At 35.3% G+C, this 18423-nt stretch overlaps 1 protein-coding gene across 1 annotated transcript; it reads right to left on the reverse strand.

Moving 5' to 3' along the window:
• Positions 1 to 1557: 1557 nt before the first annotated feature.
• LOC134845978 (uncharacterized) lies at positions 1558 to 5535 on the reverse strand. The gene is made up of 2 exons (XM_063863128.1): positions 3393 to 5535; positions 1558 to 3132 (listed from the first exon to the last, which is right to left on the reverse strand). The coding sequence occupies exons 1-2, from the start codon at positions 5290 to 5292 to the stop codon at positions 1709 to 1711; spliced, it is 3324 nt and encodes a 1107-aa protein (XP_063719198.1). The 5' UTR covers positions 5293 to 5535; the 3' UTR covers positions 1558 to 1708.
• Between the last annotated feature and the right edge of the window lie 12888 nt (positions 5536 to 18423).

Here is an 18423-nt window from a genome sequence, read left to right on the forward strand (position 1 = left end):
CGTTAATTGTCCCAAATTGGCCAAAATTGCAATCTTTAAACCCTCATAACTTTACGAAAAATGATTACAGGTGAAATATGTTTTCAAATTTAAGCTCAGAACAACAGTAGCTTTCGAATGATGTAAATAAACTCCGTCAAAAATGGCTAGTTAAAAAGTCGAAATTTGTCTGAAGAAAAAAAAACCCCACCCCGAGCACAAATATTCCGTTACTTTCGTATCGAAAGTCAGAACAACAACAAAAACAACGTTCTAAACAACGGGGTGGAAAAACTACGTTTATTTTCGACTTTCGATACGAAAGTAACGGAATATTTGTGCTCGGCGTGGGTTTTTTTTCTTCAGACAAATTTCGACTTTTTAACTAGCCATTTTTGAAAGAATTTTTTATCACTCGAAAAGTATTGTTGTCCTGAGCTTAAATTTGAAAAGATATTTCACCTGTGATCATTTTTCGTAAAGTTATGAGGGTTTAAAGATTGCCATTTTGGCCATTTTGACCAATTTGGGACAATTAACGCGCGATATAATTCGCGCTATTAACGAGTAAGCGGAGGTTTAATCCTTCTTATAAATCGTTCCAAATTGGTTGAAATAAGCTTATTTGCCATAATTGATTTGTTAAAATGAGCGAAATCTATTCTTCTGCAGTTTATATGGCGTGTGATGGGATGATTTTCATAAAAAATTTAAATTTAAAAAAAAAAATTTCATTTCACTTTATTTAATTTTATGTTTTTACTGCTGCTTAAAAGGCAGTCGGAACATTCAGGGCTTCGCATTGATACGAGCAGTCTTGTTCTAACTTGGAAATCCCAAATATACATTTTTCTCATAAACTTACTCTAATTGCAGTTTTTTTAAATTGTGTCACTCCAATGGTTTCGACAGAGCTTTATAAACTGAAGTGCTTTGCACATTATTATTAAGTCTAACGAGAGCGCATGCGCAAAATAGTCATGGGTTAAAATCAGAATCTTTACATTAAAATTTTACAGCTCAAATTTGAGCATCTGAAAAAACGGATAATAATTTTGTAAAAATCGGGGGTTTGGATGCTTAGCCTGTGTGTATATTAGCAAGCGAGAAATGCTTTAAAAGATTAAAAATGATTTAAATCAGCCTGACTTTTCAATTAAATTTGAAAGTCATTGAACAAATCCAAAGACAGCAATTCGTTCTAATGCATTCTAAACGGTCATGCATATCGACACACATGCCGTTGAGTGGTACAAGGTCATCTTAGCCAACGTCCTCTTGGCTATGCAACCAGTGGTTCAATGCTAAAACAGCGGTACACAAAAAATACAAATTGAAATTTTTATTTATAGGAATGACATGGAAGTTTGGCTCTTTTCCAGTTTCCCACTCCCTCTTAAAATAACAAAAAGAAACTGTTCAAAAATTGTTCACACGGCATTTTTCAATTTGGAAATGTTTTAAAAGTTTGTTCACCTGTTCACGCTGACAGGTTTTATTGGAGTTTAAAACATGAAAAGTCATTTTAAATAGATTTTAATCAAATGAATTTCAGAAAAAAATCAAAAGGGTGACTGGAAAAGAGCCGGAAACTAAAAATTAATTAAGGCATATTTAACGATTTAAGATACTAGTTAAAATATGACGATTTGTTAGTAGAGTTACAAATTAAGCTGATCATAGATTCATTACAAGCATGGTAAGTCGTTATATTTATTACTATGGTAAATTAGTCTATGCTGAGGTCTAACAGGTTCTGGTTTGTATCAGACGTACTACAAACTTTACTGGGTTCATCTGGTTTGCTAGTGTTTGCACACGACACCGGTGACTCATCTGGAGATTTTGAATCCTCATCCTCGCTTTTAATATATGTGATTTTGGACTCCTTGAAGATGCTCAAAAACTCATTCAGCTCTTCAGGGTCATAATTGGTACTCGTATGAACTATGATTTGACAGAACACTCTGACTCTCGAAATAACATTATAAAGAGATCGGAGCATTTTTGTGTCCATATCGGAGAACTCAAAAAATATTACACACGTTCCAAATTCGGTGGAGTAAATATTTTGTTCTGAGGGGCTGACGTGAGCACAAAGTGGTTTTTTCAACAAACTGTTCACTAAAGTAGAAAAATTCTTAAATTCTGCAGAATATTCTGAACTGACATTGAAAAAAAAGCAGTCAACTGCTTCTTCGCAAGTAAACTGAACGTAAAATGACACAAATTGAGCAAGCGATTTGCTGTGCAAGGTTTTCATAACATATATTTCTGTTTGAGGCCCGTGAATCAAATGTCCCGGGCTTGGATGGTGGGAAAATTCTGGATGATCAGACGTGAAGTTTTGATGTGTTTTTTCTTTCAGTGTAATAGCTTCTGATAAACTTTTCAAGTTAGTCACAATATTCCATGTACTTCGATAATTGAGGTTTAGTGAAGAAATATCAAAGCCTTCAAAATTCGGTTTGAAAACTTCATCGCGCAACAAATGACTTTGGTTATAGTCTACGGCTATACAGGCACATTTCAAAGATGATATGGCAGTTTTTAATGCATGCGCGTCATCGACATAAGCAACAAGATTTGGACTTGTATTTTGTAGAAGTAATCGGGTATTCGAGTCCTGATTACTTGTACTGCAATGAACAATTCCAATACGACTCTCGAAAAAAACACGTTCACTGAAATCGTTTTCCGAAATATCTGCACAGTAAATTTTAGCCCGTTCAAAAATTGTTTTATATTCAAGTAATTTTGTTTCATTGAAAACTATTAGAAGCAGTTTTTTCGCCTTATCTGTTGTTAAGCTTTGATACAGAAGTCTTGCAATGAGAATCAAACTTTTTCCCGATCCTGCGCATCCAGTGATGACCAAGTTTTTCGATGTATTTTCGAATGCTTCCTTCTGGTTTTTGGTGATAAATTTTATTCCCAGAATATCGTGGAAAATATTTATTTTGTTAACTCCTTTTGTATCTGTCACGCTTACATCTGCCGAAGCTAAATCACTTGTTCTGTATACATCAGACTTCAGTTTTCTGTTTTTACTGAGGAAAGTTATTTCGCTATCTTTGAGCTTGTTGTCTATATCGGTTAATGTCCGTACAAAACGCATAGCAGAATTGTCAAAATTGTTACCTCTTTTTGAGTCTAAAGGACAACATAGCGACGGTTAATCAAGCCATTATTTGAGCAATTACAGTGTACAAAAACAGTACCTTATTCGCTCAATCTGAGGAAAAGCTTTTAAAAATTTAAAAAGCATCAAAAATCTGACAAAATCAACAAGCAAGTGAAAAAATTAGAAACTTTTAATATTTCACAATATGGTGGCTGCTAAGCTGTGAATTGAAAGACTTATTCCTATTGTACACTTCGGCTTGTTTTTCCGTCGGCTTGATGTCCCTTACCTCCTGTTGTTAACCATAGAGCCCGTAAGGCGTTTCTAAGCAGATTGATGTCACCTGTTATCTCCTCAAAGTTCCATTTAGTCTTGTCGTTTATTTCTTTTTGCCACCATTTTGCAAATTCTTGCAAGTCACTCTTGAATATGCAACCAATTTCGCAACTGCCAGTATTCGATTGATAATTGATACCAGGGAAGGCCACATAACGATATAATCTAATTGAATCAGATTTGCTTTCTAACTTTTTCTCACTGGTTTCCTGATTATCCACCTTCGTTTCGTCAGTTTTTGATGACTCATCCGTTATTCCTTTAATAACAGTAATCAGTTTTTTTATTTGCTTTTCTGCCGAAGCTATAAAACCTGACATTGACTCAGTTGATATTTCTTTTTCGGCATTTTTCACTTCAATGAGCACAATGTAGTCTGGTCCAAGAACGACGAAATCATTTTCACCTTCATCTGAGTGCAAAACATTTTTGTTACAATTAGGTTTTTCTTTTTTCTGTGAACAATTTTTTGGGTCATGATTGGACTCCCACATCCTGAACTGGTAATGCGAGTACTTCATACCGTGAATTACGGTCAAGTTTTCACCTTTTAATTTTTCAAGAGCACGGTAAACTTCCACTTCGGCCTCGTAGTCTTGTTGTTTTGTAAAGTCATTTAAATTTTGGCTTTTTTGATCTTCTGGATAGAGGTCAATATAACTTTGATTGGGACAGACTGGAATCATTTGAGGATGATTATTACCAAAGCACGCAAGGGAAAATGTTTCCAGCACATCATTTTTCACTGAAATGTAATCTTTTTTGCTGCTCATCTTTTTTGCTATCTTAGTTTGGCGGTAAGAGCTCAGAAGCTCATTGGGCGTCATAAAAAGCTTCCTGAAATTCTCATCGTCCCAAAAAAACTTTACAGACGCTGCAAGTTCCTTGATTTCATTTTCTTCTGGTTGTTCATTGTCAGAAAAAATGTCAAACACCATTTTAGCGATTTCCAGTAATGATTCTTCTTTGCCATCGGTAAGACAGTCTAGAGTCTTTTTCGAAAACTGTTGAAACAAGTTCTCATAGACTTTCGGCTGATGCAATTCAAATGGAACTTTTACGTCATCGTTTCTGTGACTCCACAGCGCAAACATCGTTTTCTGAATCAGATCGATGTCTCCATAAACAAGTTTGCCTTGGTTGGAACTTGGTGCCAGGATATTTCTATCCCACCAGGAATTGAAATCTAGATAATCAGTATCTCTCATAAGCTTAAGCTCTGACATTTGGTTGTAATTCTTCAGAGCCTTGTCTAGGTCTAATGGCGGCAATAAAATAGTTTGAAAAAACTTATATTGATCGGACACATCTGATGCATTTCCACACATATCTTTTTTGCCAATTCGATCGATCAACTGAAATGCTGTTCGTTGATTGGACAATTTTTTCTTGATTGTATCCGGCTTAATCATGTTTCTTGGATGAGTGTCAATCGCCACTATACACTTAGGCGCAATTATCAGGAAGTCAATCTTACCCATATCCGTCGAGTTATGATCGCTTGAACAATTTGGAATATCGTCGCTTTTGGCGCATTTTTCTGGATCATGTTTTGGATCCCACATATAGAACTGATTGTGGTTAAATGTAATTCCATGCAAAACCAGAACTGGTTGTCGAAGAGTTTTCAGGGCATTGTAGATGATTTTGTTGCAGGTGTCCTCGTGTCGGTTGTATAAATCTGGGCGCAATGGAAGTTGTTCTAATACAGTGCTGCTTACTTCGGGGAAAAATAAAGGCAGGTGTTTAGCTTCACAATTTTTTTGAAATAGCTTTTCTCCATTTTCAATGAAATCTTGCTTGGTTTTGAACTGCAAATTGCTTTCATATATCGGGGTTTTTCTTCTAATCATGATTTTTGTAATCTTAATCCATAGCTGTCAGGGCAAAATTTTTTTCAGGAAGAATCGAATTTACGGTTGAAGTAGTCAAATTTTCTGTCCCAATTTGTTCAGCGTGATTTTACATTTAAAAAGTGTTCAAATAAAATGTGTTCGTCAGGCGTTCTATAATTTGACAGAATCGACAGCTTGTTTCAATCGCTTCTACCCAAAACTGAGATCGGCTGTGTTCGACCCAAGCAAAATTGACCGAATGATACTGTCTCCGATAGTGTCCGTGAAAATATTTTTGTTCGTTCCGTTCAATCAAAAAAATTGTGTTCGACTCAAGAAAATTACTTTGACCGAACAAATTTTTGTTCAACTGTGTTCGACTCAAGTAAGCTACGCTTCTACTCCTATCAAAATTTTAATTTTGGAGCAAATCGACAGATTGAAATTGTGTTTGACCGTGTTCAACCCAAAACACTATGCTTCAACTGACGTCTGTGCTATTTTTTATACGATTCGACCCAATATGCCTAAGGTTTCATAATGAAATTTTGGTGCAAGATTATATGCATTTTACTTCCGAGTTCTCCTCAGGCTTTGACTACCTTTCGACATAGTGCTCAGTCAATGTTTCGACTATGATCTGAGTTTGCGTTCGGTGGATGGGCTGTTTTTGACACAGTCAGTGCCTTCAAACACAGTCAGTGCTTTCAATCAATTTGGTCGAAACTTAGGCCGAACACTTCGATCTGTGTATCATGCAAAAAAGTAGAGCAATAGCAAAACAGGTATGTTAAAACGAATAACTGCTCGTTCAAAAAAGTTTTTTGACAAGATGTTTAAAAAATGCCAAAAAATATTTTTATATTTTGGTCAACAGCTCAACAGAAGCTCTGTATATTGTAACTGAAACAATTTTGAGTAAATGTTGAGAGCATCGAAAAAAATGGTTTCTGCATTGGTGTAAGCCACACGTTGTTGTACATGTTTTATTTGCTTTGACTTGTCACCAACTCAAATACGACTACCGAGCTTGGTAACACCAATAATCAACATGCAATCTTTTCATATACTCTTCAGTTCATACAGAAAAAGCTTTCAAAGATGCTACAGTACATACAAAAAAACTGTTTTAGATAGGCTATTCTGGACGTTTAATACACTTCTGAGTTGTAAAAATTGGCGTCAAAACGAAAAATAATAGAAATTTACCGTATCAAATATCAATTTTTAATTGTTCTTCTATCCTTTTGACACAAAATAACAGAATATATATGCTTGGGATTTTTCTTTCAATTTGAAACCATCCTCTACTTATTAATTAATGTTTTTGAAATGGATTGATCTCAAATTTAACAAAACTGCTCGTATCAGGGCGAAGCCCTGAATGTTCAGACTGCCTTTTAAGGTTTATGGAGCAGCAGCAATAACGTAAAAAAATTAAATGAAATAAAATAAAATGAAATTGTTTTTTTCTAAAATTTGAATTTTTTTTTGAAAATCATCCCCCCACACGCCATAGAAAGTACAAAAAGATAGATTTAGTTCCTTGTAATAAATCAATTATGGCAAATAAGCTTCGTTCAACCAATTTAGAACGATTTATAAGACGGATTGAATCTCCCCTTACGCGTTAAAAGCGCGAATCATATCGCGCGTTAATTGTCCCAAATTGGTCAAAATGGCCAAAATGGCAATCTTTAAACCCTCATAACTTTACGAAAAATGATCACCGGTGAAATATCGTTTCAAATTTAAGCTCAGGACAACAATACTTTTTGAATGATACAAAAAAATTCCGTCAAAAATGGCTAAATAAAAAGTCGAAATTTGTCTGAAGAAAAAAAAAACCCACCCCGAGCACAAATATTCCGTTACTTTCGTATCGAAAATCGGAACAAAAAGATTTTTCCGCTGCAATTTTTTTTATCAGATTTTAATTGACGCCTAGCAAATTACTCAAACTTAGTGTTCCAATTTTAACCAAGCCTTTTAAAATTTTTTTTTTACAACATCTCAAAGAAATTCTTATCTTGAGCTCAAATTTAAAAAGTTAATTCACTTGTAATCATTTCTACTAAAAATATGGGGTTTTGAAAGTTGCTAATTTGGAATGATTAACGCGCAATGTTTTGCATTCTTATAATATGTGTAAGCGCGGAAGACTAATGCGTTTCAAATTAAATTGGGGCATTTAGTCGCACTAGTAAGATGCATCACTTGGTAGTTCGCATTAGCGTGTGGGGAATACATTGAAGAACAAAGAAACATGCTTCTTTTAATTATTTTTTCGATGATTTTGTAAATTGGTCTTAAAGTGCATTCGGAACATTCAGCGCTTCGCTCTGATATACAAGAAGTCGGGTTCAGCCTACAACTTCTTTTAAATTGGTTTGCGGTGCGTACATTGATCCAATTAATGTGTCAATAGATATGACTTTTTACTTCAGACTGAGCGTTGGAAAAGGTTTCTCAAAACTTCAAATTTTATCATTGTTTAAGCGATTGTCAGTTTTGAAACTGATTTAACTTCAAAATTCCAAAGACAGCCAAAACTTTCCAGAGCTTCACCATGATACTAGGATTGTTGAACGTGCTTCTGGGTCATCAGTGGCAAGTTTGCAAGGTGGCAACTCAATTAATGACTAGAAAAATTGAGGCTATTGTCCTTACAGTACTTTTTCCCTTTTTCCAGACAGTTTTTTTTAATCCTGAGCTGATGTCAACCTCCTAGATTGCCGATTGTTTTTAACTTGTAATTTTTCAAAGAAATAGCTTGCACTTCTATTATGCATGCTTCTAAATGCATGCTTCTAAAACAAGTTCATCCGTGGTGTACATATAAAAATAGAAGATAGTTTCCAAAAAACAAATTTCAGTAATCAATTTTTTATTTTCTCCTAAAATTGGGAAGAAGTTTGTGTTCAATGTGCTTTAGCTAGTTGTTTTCGTTCCGACTTTTGAAGAAAGTGACCGATTTTTTGTGCGCAAGGCGGATTATATTTTTTCTCCAGACCTTGTTTTTGACTGAAATAACTGTGTTTGACTGAAATTTTCTATATCAATTAAAAGTGATTGTTGTCCTGAAGTGATCGTAAATAGACAACTGTGATTATTTTCATAAAATTATGAGCTTTTTAAGATTGGAAAAGTGTGATTTCAATTTGAGAAAATGTTGTGATTTGAGAAAATGTGTGATTTGAGAAAATGTTCATAAAATTATGAGCTTTTAAAAATTGGATTATTGGCCAAATTAGGACAATTAACGCTCGATATGTTTTGCGCTATTTTTGCGTAAGCAGAGATTTAATCCATCATAGAAATCGTTCCAAATTGAAATGATTCAGACTGTCTGGTCTCTGAAATACTTTGCTATAGACAAAGAATCACAATTGGCACTTTAGATATTAACTATTGTTATTATTGTTCCGACTTTCGATACGAAAGTAACGGAATATTTGTGCTCGGGGTGGTTTTTTTTTCTTCAGACAAATTTCGACTTTTTAACTAGCCATTTTTGACGGAATTTTTCACAAATCATTCGAAAAGTATTGTTGTTCTGAGCTTAAATTTGAAAAAATATTTCACCTGTGATCATTTTTTGTAAAGCCATGGGGGTTTAAAGATTGGCATTTTGGCCAATTTGGGACAATTAACGCATGATATAATTCGCTCTACTAACACGTAAGCGGAGAGTTAATCCGTCTTAGAAATCGTTCCAAATTGGTTATTTGCCATACATGTTACAAGGTGCGAAATCTATCCTTTTGTTCTTTATATGGCGTGTTGGGGGATGATTTTCATAATAAAAAAATCAAGTTTCAAAAAAAAATTTCATTTTGTTTTATTACATTTAACTTTTTAAAGTTATTACTGCCCCATAAATCTTAAAAGGCTTCGCCCTGATACGAACAGTCTTGTTATTTTTTCTATTTTTATCAATTTCTTCAAGTAAACATTACTCCTTAGTGCTTGAAAGGTTCGCGGAACGCTCAGGGCTTCGTCTTGGCACGAGCAGTCCGGTTTTGTTTTCCGCGCAAAATCAGGAACCACAAACAGTCATCGAATGGGTTGGGTGATATATCAATTGAAAGCCCTACCTGTAGAAATGACTCCACGGCTATCGCTTCATTTGGAAGAACAGGTTTTGATAATTTTCCCTGCAAAAGCAGCTGCGTCCTAGTTTTTGTACAAGAATTGGCATGATATTAGGAAAAATCAAAATTGAGATTCCGATAGTTCTTTGCAAACCTTTTTTCAAAAAGCTGCTTCACCAATTCTGAGTTTAATGGTTCAATCGAGAGAATATGATGATTCTGTTTGCTTTCTGCAAAAAATGTTTTCTGCAAAAAAATTACGTCCTATTTTTTGCAGAAAAGCTGGTTTAGCCTAAAGAAAATTTCAATTTTCAAGTTTTTTTTTGGGAAAATTTCACATTTATCTACCTTGCTAAATTTGATATTGAGTTGACTTGAAGGAACAGGTAAAAAAAATAATCAGGTTGTAAGAACGTGGATAAACATCAAACTGAATATTGTCGTGAAGTGACAGAACAGAGGTTATTAATGTTTTTAAAAAAAAACGGGAAAAAATGCGAAATCGACTGCAAAAGAATGACGAAATCCAATCCTACAATGAAATCTATGAATTCAACTAGGTTGAATTGTCTCATTGAATTGTGCATGACCCGCTTGATGCTCTAAATATTGTAAAACAAAATAAGCTTTACTCGGTTTAATTGCAAAAACGGACAGACTTTTTCTCAATAAATTTTAGGCCATTTATTCGTTGTTTCGGAGTTTTCACCCGGCAGCGTTGAGTACTTTCCAGCCTGCTGGAGTCTTTGTGTGGACTCCTATGGTCTTCACCTCAAATTCACACATCTTTTCTTTTGTCATGGCTTTCTTGGGAGTCACGAGTGATCCATCATTTTTAGCGCCTATGTGGTGGTACCTGAAAATCTCAAGAATTCAGTCGGTCATGTATAAACTAATTATTTATACTAGTTGGTTATAGCTATTTCTTAAATTTCTGAAGCTTTTCAAAAACTGAAAATCCTTAGAGTTTTTGCTAACGAATAAAAATTACTACAATCCTCGCGCAAATGATAATATTTGATATATTCAAAAATAAATTTCAATCGATTGAAAGAAACTTGGAAAATTTCCAATCGGCGGAAATTGTCACCACAACATGCGAAACTAATAGAACCAAAAACATAATTTTTTGCTCTGACTTTCGAAGAAAGTGACGGGTTTTTGATGAACTATCAGTTAAAAGAACTTTTCAACTAGTTATTAAGCACATTTTTTTTCCCATACATTTCAAAAGATAGTCCCTTAAGCTATTTTTTTAAAAAAACCTCGTACGTTTTGTAATGTTGAGGGGATTTGAAAATTTTCCATTTGAACACTCGGGACTGGATAGTCTATTCGCGCGGTACTTAAAAGATTCGCTTAACGCATAACGTAGGATGCGAAAGAATCCAAGACGAAGTTTTATGCTGCGAAGCTGAGTCGATGATGTCATGACAAAACGAGACAATTTAGCCAAAAAAGATAAAATGATACTAACTTCTGAGTTTTTTTCTGGTGGTCTTACAACCAGTTGATCACTTTTGGCAGTAAAAAAAGGATGTTTGGTAGCAAAATAGTGCCCTTCTAAGCTTCCAATGCAATTTTTGCCTAAAATTGAGCTCAAAAATTTGATTATCTACGTTTTAATCGGCATTAAAAATTTTTCGTTCCATTTCTTGAACACCTCGCACTGGAAAAAAGAATGTTTGTACGATGAATTTAATTGTTTACTAAAAATAGATGCGCATAAGCTAAAAGAGGAGTTTTGTAACCACTCTAATTCTATTCTTTACAACTGGGGGAATCGATTTAGATATCTTTTAAAAATCGTTTTTATGGTCAAAAAACATACCGGCAACCTGCAATCAATCTCTGCCAGGCCAGAAATTTGAAGGTTACTCGAGATTTCAAGATGCTGGGTAATTCTGATTTTTCCCAGTTTTTTTTCTTTTTCTGATAAATTTACCCTCCCCGCACGAGACTTACTTATATTTTTTTATTCTTCCTTACCTACTCATTAATGTTGACTGGGTTGTTTGGCTCTTTTTAACCCCTTCTGCCCTTTGGCTCTTGTCTGGGGAACCCTTTAGTTGGTGAGGGTTAACACACTCAAAAAATGCGAGAAAAAAATGTTTTTTTCCCTCCACGAGATCTATTCAAGTTTTGCATTTTTTCTCGCCTATTTATTAATTTTTACTCGGATGGTTGGTTTTTTTAAACTCCCCCACCTATTGAAAAACGAGACATGTAACAAAACTTGAAACACTGTTCGAAAAACCATTTGAAGGAAATAAATTTTTTTTTCAGAAAGTAATGGTTTATTTCTAAGCTAAGAAAAGAATTAGATCATTTCTGTACAGAAAAAAAAACGAGAAACTTTGGGTAGATAATCTATATGACATTTCTCTCTAGAAAAACAGCCCATGCTGGGTACGGGGCATCCAATCCTATTTTTGCAGCTCTAACGAATCGAACACCAAGTTTTCTGTCGGCAGAAACACTACAAGATAATTTTGTTTTGTTTTGTTCGTATAAATTTTTTTTGCCATCTGATACAACTATTGCATTGTTCACTCTTTAGCATTACATCTCTGGGTCAAACTTTACGAGGCCAAACTGCTCACTGGATAAGCGTAGTTTTTGGTGATTGTAGGTCTCTGGAATCCAGAGAGAAATCCTTAAATATGTAAAAAAAAATTCTCTACAATCATCAAAGAAAATGAAAAAACAAAAAAACCAAAAGGAGTGTCCTTGTTGCGGAACTGGCCTACAATTCACAGTGCACACAGTTTGGCCTCGTAAGGAATGAATCAAATTTGCAACGCTTTTTTAAATCGCTTTTGGCGATTTGAATCATTTTTTTCATTGGATTTTTTTCCAAGTCTCAATTTGCAGACAACCAATTTCAATTTCTGCAGCAGCAAGGTCGCATAAACTGCCTTCTTGGACAATCACCTCGACATCAGCATCGTCATCTTGAAGCCCATTTACAGTTAGAGTAGCTTCGACTAACTTCATTCTATTATCTTCTGCTAACACTTCAAGCCCTTGTTGGTGCTTCTGAAGCACTAACTGGTGTTCTTGTTGTTTTAAACGAAACTTGATTTCATTGAGTACTTCGATCGCTTCTCGGCGGAATTTTGCAACTTTGAGGTCTCGGCTCTTCTGACTCGTTATAATTGAAGCGGTTTTGTATCGGCCAAGTTCATGCTGACTATTACGAGTTGATGTAAATTGCGAGCAGGCGTTGGAGTGACCAAAGTTCCACTTCGTCCATCGTTTTTATCGATGTACAAATGTGCTTTAGACAGATCATAATCATGTGTCACTGTAATTCCGCTCAGATTCGGAAAGGCTCAAGTGATGTTGATGTTTAAGTTCGGAGATTTTTTTGTTTCTAGAGACGCATTTTCACAACTTCACACAAAGGTCTTTTTTCTCGATGGACTGGAGGATGTATTCAAGGAGTTCTTTTTCTAGTCTGCTTCTCGGCATTAGGAGACGATTCATTTTTTTTTGATTTTATGGTGGGTCAATTATGGCTGCACAGGAACTGTTTCGGTATTTTGGGAACAAGCGAAATCCTATTGTCACGGGCAAAGAACCTGACCGTCAAACAACCCCTGAGCGATGTCACCCGAGCTTAAGAATTGTTTCAGTTCGATGTTTCCAAACAATGGGGAAGAAGAATCCTGATGAAAGGACCCTGGCGGGGAAGTCGGTGTAGCAAGCTTACTGTTAGTTTTTAACCCAACAAATTTAATTGTAAAGTGCGGATAACGGGAAACCAAAATGAGGTAATTAATCTTAAAGTAACTAATCGGAACTTGAGTTTTAGAGAAAAAAATGACAACTTAAAAACAACGCTGGAACAAAATATCAGCATCAAAACAAACGATTTGTTTTGTTTCAAAGCGGGTGAGCATGTATCTCTCAAAATTTTGGTTTTATTTTTTTTCTTTATGTTTGATTTTTTGAAAATTGTTTGAGGTCTTTAGAATGGCGTAAAATGGCCGTCAAGCTTTTTTATTTCAAGTGTATGCTCTTGATGTTATTACTTATACTTAACTTGTTATAACGTGTTTCGTTATGGAGATAATCAAGGGCTTAGGTTTGCCTAAGGCTTCAAAAACTTCATCAGTTCCCTACCTTTGACAACAAGTGACTGATTTAATCTTGACCTGACAATATTTCAAAAATTGAGATAATTGTGTTGTAGAGAGACATTGATTGTTATTACTTATGTGACGATTTAATGAGTTGTTGATTAAATTGTGCCATTAAACTAAATCCGTGCGTGAAGCAATATGAGGATGATTGTGTAAAATATATTGAGTCGTTTGTTTTTGGTGTTTTTTTGCTCTAAAATTTAGTCTTGATCCTTTAAGAGCTAACAAAATAAGTTCTGCGTAACCGTTCTTGACTTTAGGGCAATGTCTTTCAATAGCATAAAGCAATGAGCTTGCCCCTAGTACTAAGACCATGTTTGAAAAAACGTTGAAGCAAAAAAAAAAAATAGGGAATTAACTTCCTTACTGAAGATTTTTTAAATGAAGATTATGAAGTAACACAGAAGATAAACACTTAGGTATAGTGGGCTAATTGAAACTATGACAGGGAGAACTAACATTTAAAAGTGGTAGAGTTCTGACGGACATTTTTATTATCGGTCTATTAAATAAGCAATTACGGACAACGAAAACGGTTTGTTACAATATGCGGATCGCAACGACAAACGAACGGGTTAAATTCCATAAATTAAGTGTCAAACAACCACTGGGAGAACTCCTGAGGTAAGATATCAACTCATATCAGAGAATTCAACATCAAAGTTGGCATACGGTTTCGCACGAGACACGCTTTTCAGGATGATAACGTGACTCAGAAAACGATTCTGGGAACGACCGGTTGGGATGAACCTTTCTGAGCTTCAGACACTCCTGCAGAGAACTCTCCAGGTAAGAATTTCGCTCAAATTGTTTCAATCAACAAAATAATGACGGGCGGAAGCAAAGGTTTTTGATTTTTAGATTATAAATTTCCAAAAGTTTGGTGTTTTACTATGAGTCATCAAAACAAATCAAGTTCTTCTTCGAACTTTTTCGATTGTTTCCGAAGTTGGTAAATTTCTAAAGCTAGTTTTGAAAACCTTGTAATTTGTTTTCTAGGTTTTTCGGAAATTTTGGTCAAGTTAGACTAGCGACACTTTAGAGATAAAGGTCGTTTTTGTTCGGTTTGTACACAAATTTCATTAAGCAAAAACTTACAGCAATAGAAAGGATTCAAAATTTACGTTCTCAAAATTTTTTTGCTATTTCTCTTTCATTGGAATTTTTGGTCTCCATTATCCGTCAGCGTCTAGTTGTAGAGTAAATTGACGGCGACTTGGTACGTTTGCAATGTTGTCTTGCTCCTAGTAAAAACCTCTGTCGACAATGAAGAAACTCAGTATTTTGAAAATTGTCAGTAGACAGAATAAAAAAGTAGGAGAACATGTGTCTCCGAAAGATAACTCCGAATTGTATGTTCTAGTTCTATCAATAATTTTTCTCTCGATTAACGAGATATAAGAAAAATTTTCTGATGTGGCAAAACATTTTGCAATCAAACAAGGAAGGAAAATTATATGATTATTTTTTTTCCGGAAAAAATTCTCTTTTTTTCCCGGAACAAATTTTTTTTTCCCGATCGTATTCTCATTTTTCAGCAAGCAAATAGCCCATTTTCCAATAAAAAATAGTTTTCTTTTCTTGACTTTCCCGAGGCGCGGCACCAAATAGTCTATGAGCTTTAAGCAACAGGGCGGTTGTTTAAAAGCAAAAGAAAGAATTCAATTCAGGATTTTACACAGCTCAGATGTGAAATTACAAAAAAATTCGGAAATCACATTTTTGTCACTATCACCCTTTGTGGGCATCTGAACTTTTCGATATTTCAACATATTTCTGTGAACCATAATCTGATTAACTTGATGTCTCAAACTCATTGCGGCAGAAGCTCAATTGAACAAATAATTTTTCTCAACAAAATCAGCTATAAAAAACGTTTGAACAAAAACCGAAAATTGATTTTTTTAGATTCTAAGGTAAGGGGATTTTATTAGTTTTAAGACAAATTTGTTGTTAAAACGAACCCAAAATTTGTATACGAAATGCAAAAATTATAGTATAATGTAGATGTTAGCACACGCTAACAGATTGAATTATAAAAACTCAAAAATCAGAAAACAAAACATTCAAAATTTGAATGTTTCAAAAAAAAAGATTTTTCTGAAATATTTCGGAAAGTATTTTGTTTTCTGGAAAGCTTAGCAAGGGCACGTATCGAAACCATTTGTTCGTCATGAACTATAATTAGTCTAGTCTCTTTTCCAGTTGCCCACCCCCCTCGTAAAATTTCAAAATAAAGCTGTTCAAAAACTGATCACACGGCATTTTGCATGAAAAGAATTTTGGGAAAATTTGTTCACCTATTCACGCTGTCGTGTTTTAATGCAGTTTATAACATGAAAAGTCATTTTAAATAAGTTTTCATGTTTTAAGTTTCCGAAAAAAAAGGGGAGGGGGGACTGGAAAAGAGCCTTAGTCTAGTCCATATGCCATTTTTCGTATAAATGGGACAATGTGAACGAAAAAGAGCCGAGGGTTTACATTTTGGCACTTTTCCAGGGTATAAAAGAGCATCAGGCTCTTTTTCGCTCCACCCCACCTGCAGTTTTTACAGGTAATCTTCTGTTCACATTTTCCAATTGTTACAAGTTTTGACAACAATTTAATTAGACCATGGCAAACATGCTTTTCTGTAATGGTTATCCTTGTAAAACCCCTCGTTACACCATAAAATGAAACTTGTGTCAGGAATAAAGGCCGAGCCCTAAAATTTTATTGGAAATTTTGAACTTTTTTTAGGTCAACCAAATTGATTTTTTGAGCTCTCCCAAAGCACTAAAAGTCTTGTTTTAACCAAGTTTACTGCGGCGCAGGCAAAATTAAAAAAAAAACAGACCAAAAAAGGCGTTTTTAAGCACTTTTTGGAAAATTTTGACCAAAAAATTGCGTTTTGTCGGCGCGCGCTCCCCCCTCAAATTTAGTATATATTGGCGCCTTTGGGTCGGCAGGGGGTTGAGTCCTTGAGAGAAAGGGCGTCCCCCCCCCCCCCCCCCAAATCCACCCCTGTAGCAAGATTACCAATTGTTGCACGATTAGCATTCGTCCAAATCTACCTGATTTTCGTAGATATCTTTTCTAAAACCCATGGTTACAACATAAAAATGATGCCACGTATGTCAAAATCTCTTTTACTCACATAAACTGGTAGCTCTCAAAGGTAACATATCCGCCAGGGTTTTCATGCAATCTAAATTTACAGTCATCCGTTTTCCCGTTTCCACTACAATACAGCTTCCCGTCGGGCTTAACTCGCAAATACTTGTCAGTCTCCATTGGGAAGGTCAAACTGCGGAGTGAAATGATGTTGGAGCCGTGATTGGTCACGATGAAATGCAACTGCTCGTCGTGTTCGGCGGCTCCTTCGGATCTTTACCAGTTTAAGACCTCTTAGCACGATATCATAATACTTAAAGTCAGAAAAAAATTACGCGAAGTGTTCGCTGAAAATTTTTGGATAACAGGAATCTACTTATGTGGATCAATTTCATAAATCAATCCATCCATCGATCTGGAAGTGTTAGGTACGAATGATAAAATATATTTTTTTGCGAGACAAGCGGATATGAGTGTTTTCAAATTTGGAGGTAGGAGAAACGATAAAGAACCGTGCCTTCTCCACGACAGTCTATGTCGCCGAAGTCTGTCACTCGAAGCGCCTTGCGAGACTTCCGATTGACCAGTTGCACCACGTGATTGTCCTTGAACAGCTGCAAAGTCGGACTGGATTTCCAGCGGTCTTTCATGTGTCCCAAACGGGTCGTAATTCCAGTCCAAAAACCAGGCTCTACTTTTGGTTTTTTGTCTTTTTTGTCTTTCTTGTCTTTCTTGTCCTTTTTGCTCTTCTTGAGTTTGGAGTGGGAGGAGTCGGGAGTTAGACCTCGGGAGGATGGCGAGGGGGTCTTGGATCGATTCCCATGTTTGCCCATTACCACAGGGCCCAATCGGCATAATGGCAATTTTCGTGATTTATTTTATTTTGCTTTATGTTCTTAAAACATTGAAATTTTGTTGCATAGCTCAGCCTTTTTTATTATTTTCCTCATATGCAAGTTTTCACCTCTAGTTCTTTGGCTCACGATGTCGTATTTCATTACGTTTGGCAAGCTGACTAAATGAAATATTCCAAATTTATTTGTTTTTCCTACCTCACATGATAAAACCATCCGCTTGACCATAAAAAGCTGGTAGAAAAAGGAAAAAGCGCTCAAAGTTTATAAACGAAACTGATTTTTTTCTACAACACTACATCCCAGGAGGGTATATTTAGTGTATCTAGCGTGTTGAGGAGGTTATATGACGGTAAAAATTTTAAATAATTGAAAAGACGTCCATCCGGCTCTTTTCCAGTTCCCCCCCTTTCAAATTCAATTTTGAAAAGTCTATTTAACGTTGTCGCAATGCAATGAAATTAAGCGTGGTGAACAAATCGACAATTCTGAACAGATTTGTTCTTCATACTTTACAGCGTAAAATCACGCATTTAGCCGTAATAACACGTAAAACAAATATAAAACTCGGTATTTTGAAAAGGGGGGGACTGGAAAAGAGCCGTCCATCCGATTAATGTCATTCCTAGAAATTTTGGCGGTTTAATGAGTATATCATTCACTTTTTTGAGGAGCTGAATAACGAAAAATGCCGAACTCGACAATAGGTTTAAATAAAAATGCTTCCTGCTAAGTTTCTGAAGCTCGTAATTGACCTTGGTTTTTCTAATGGGAGAATCATTTTCTGTATTGTCACATAGTTAAGAATACTGAATGAGTTGTGCAATGGCACGTGCTATTTTATGCATTCAGATTCCAGATTAAAATAATTTCCAATTATTTTCTGCAAAATTTTTTTACAGCCCCCCATCACCGTCAATTTTAACTCGATGATGGTGTTGATCATTTAGTGTATTTGGT

The sequence above is a fragment of the Symsagittifera roscoffensis genome, chromosome 5 (genome assembly GCF_963678635.1).
Source record: "Symsagittifera roscoffensis chromosome 5, txSymRosc1.1, whole genome shotgun sequence".
NCBI lineage: Eukaryota > Metazoa > Xenacoelomorpha > Acoela > Convolutidae > Symsagittifera > Symsagittifera roscoffensis.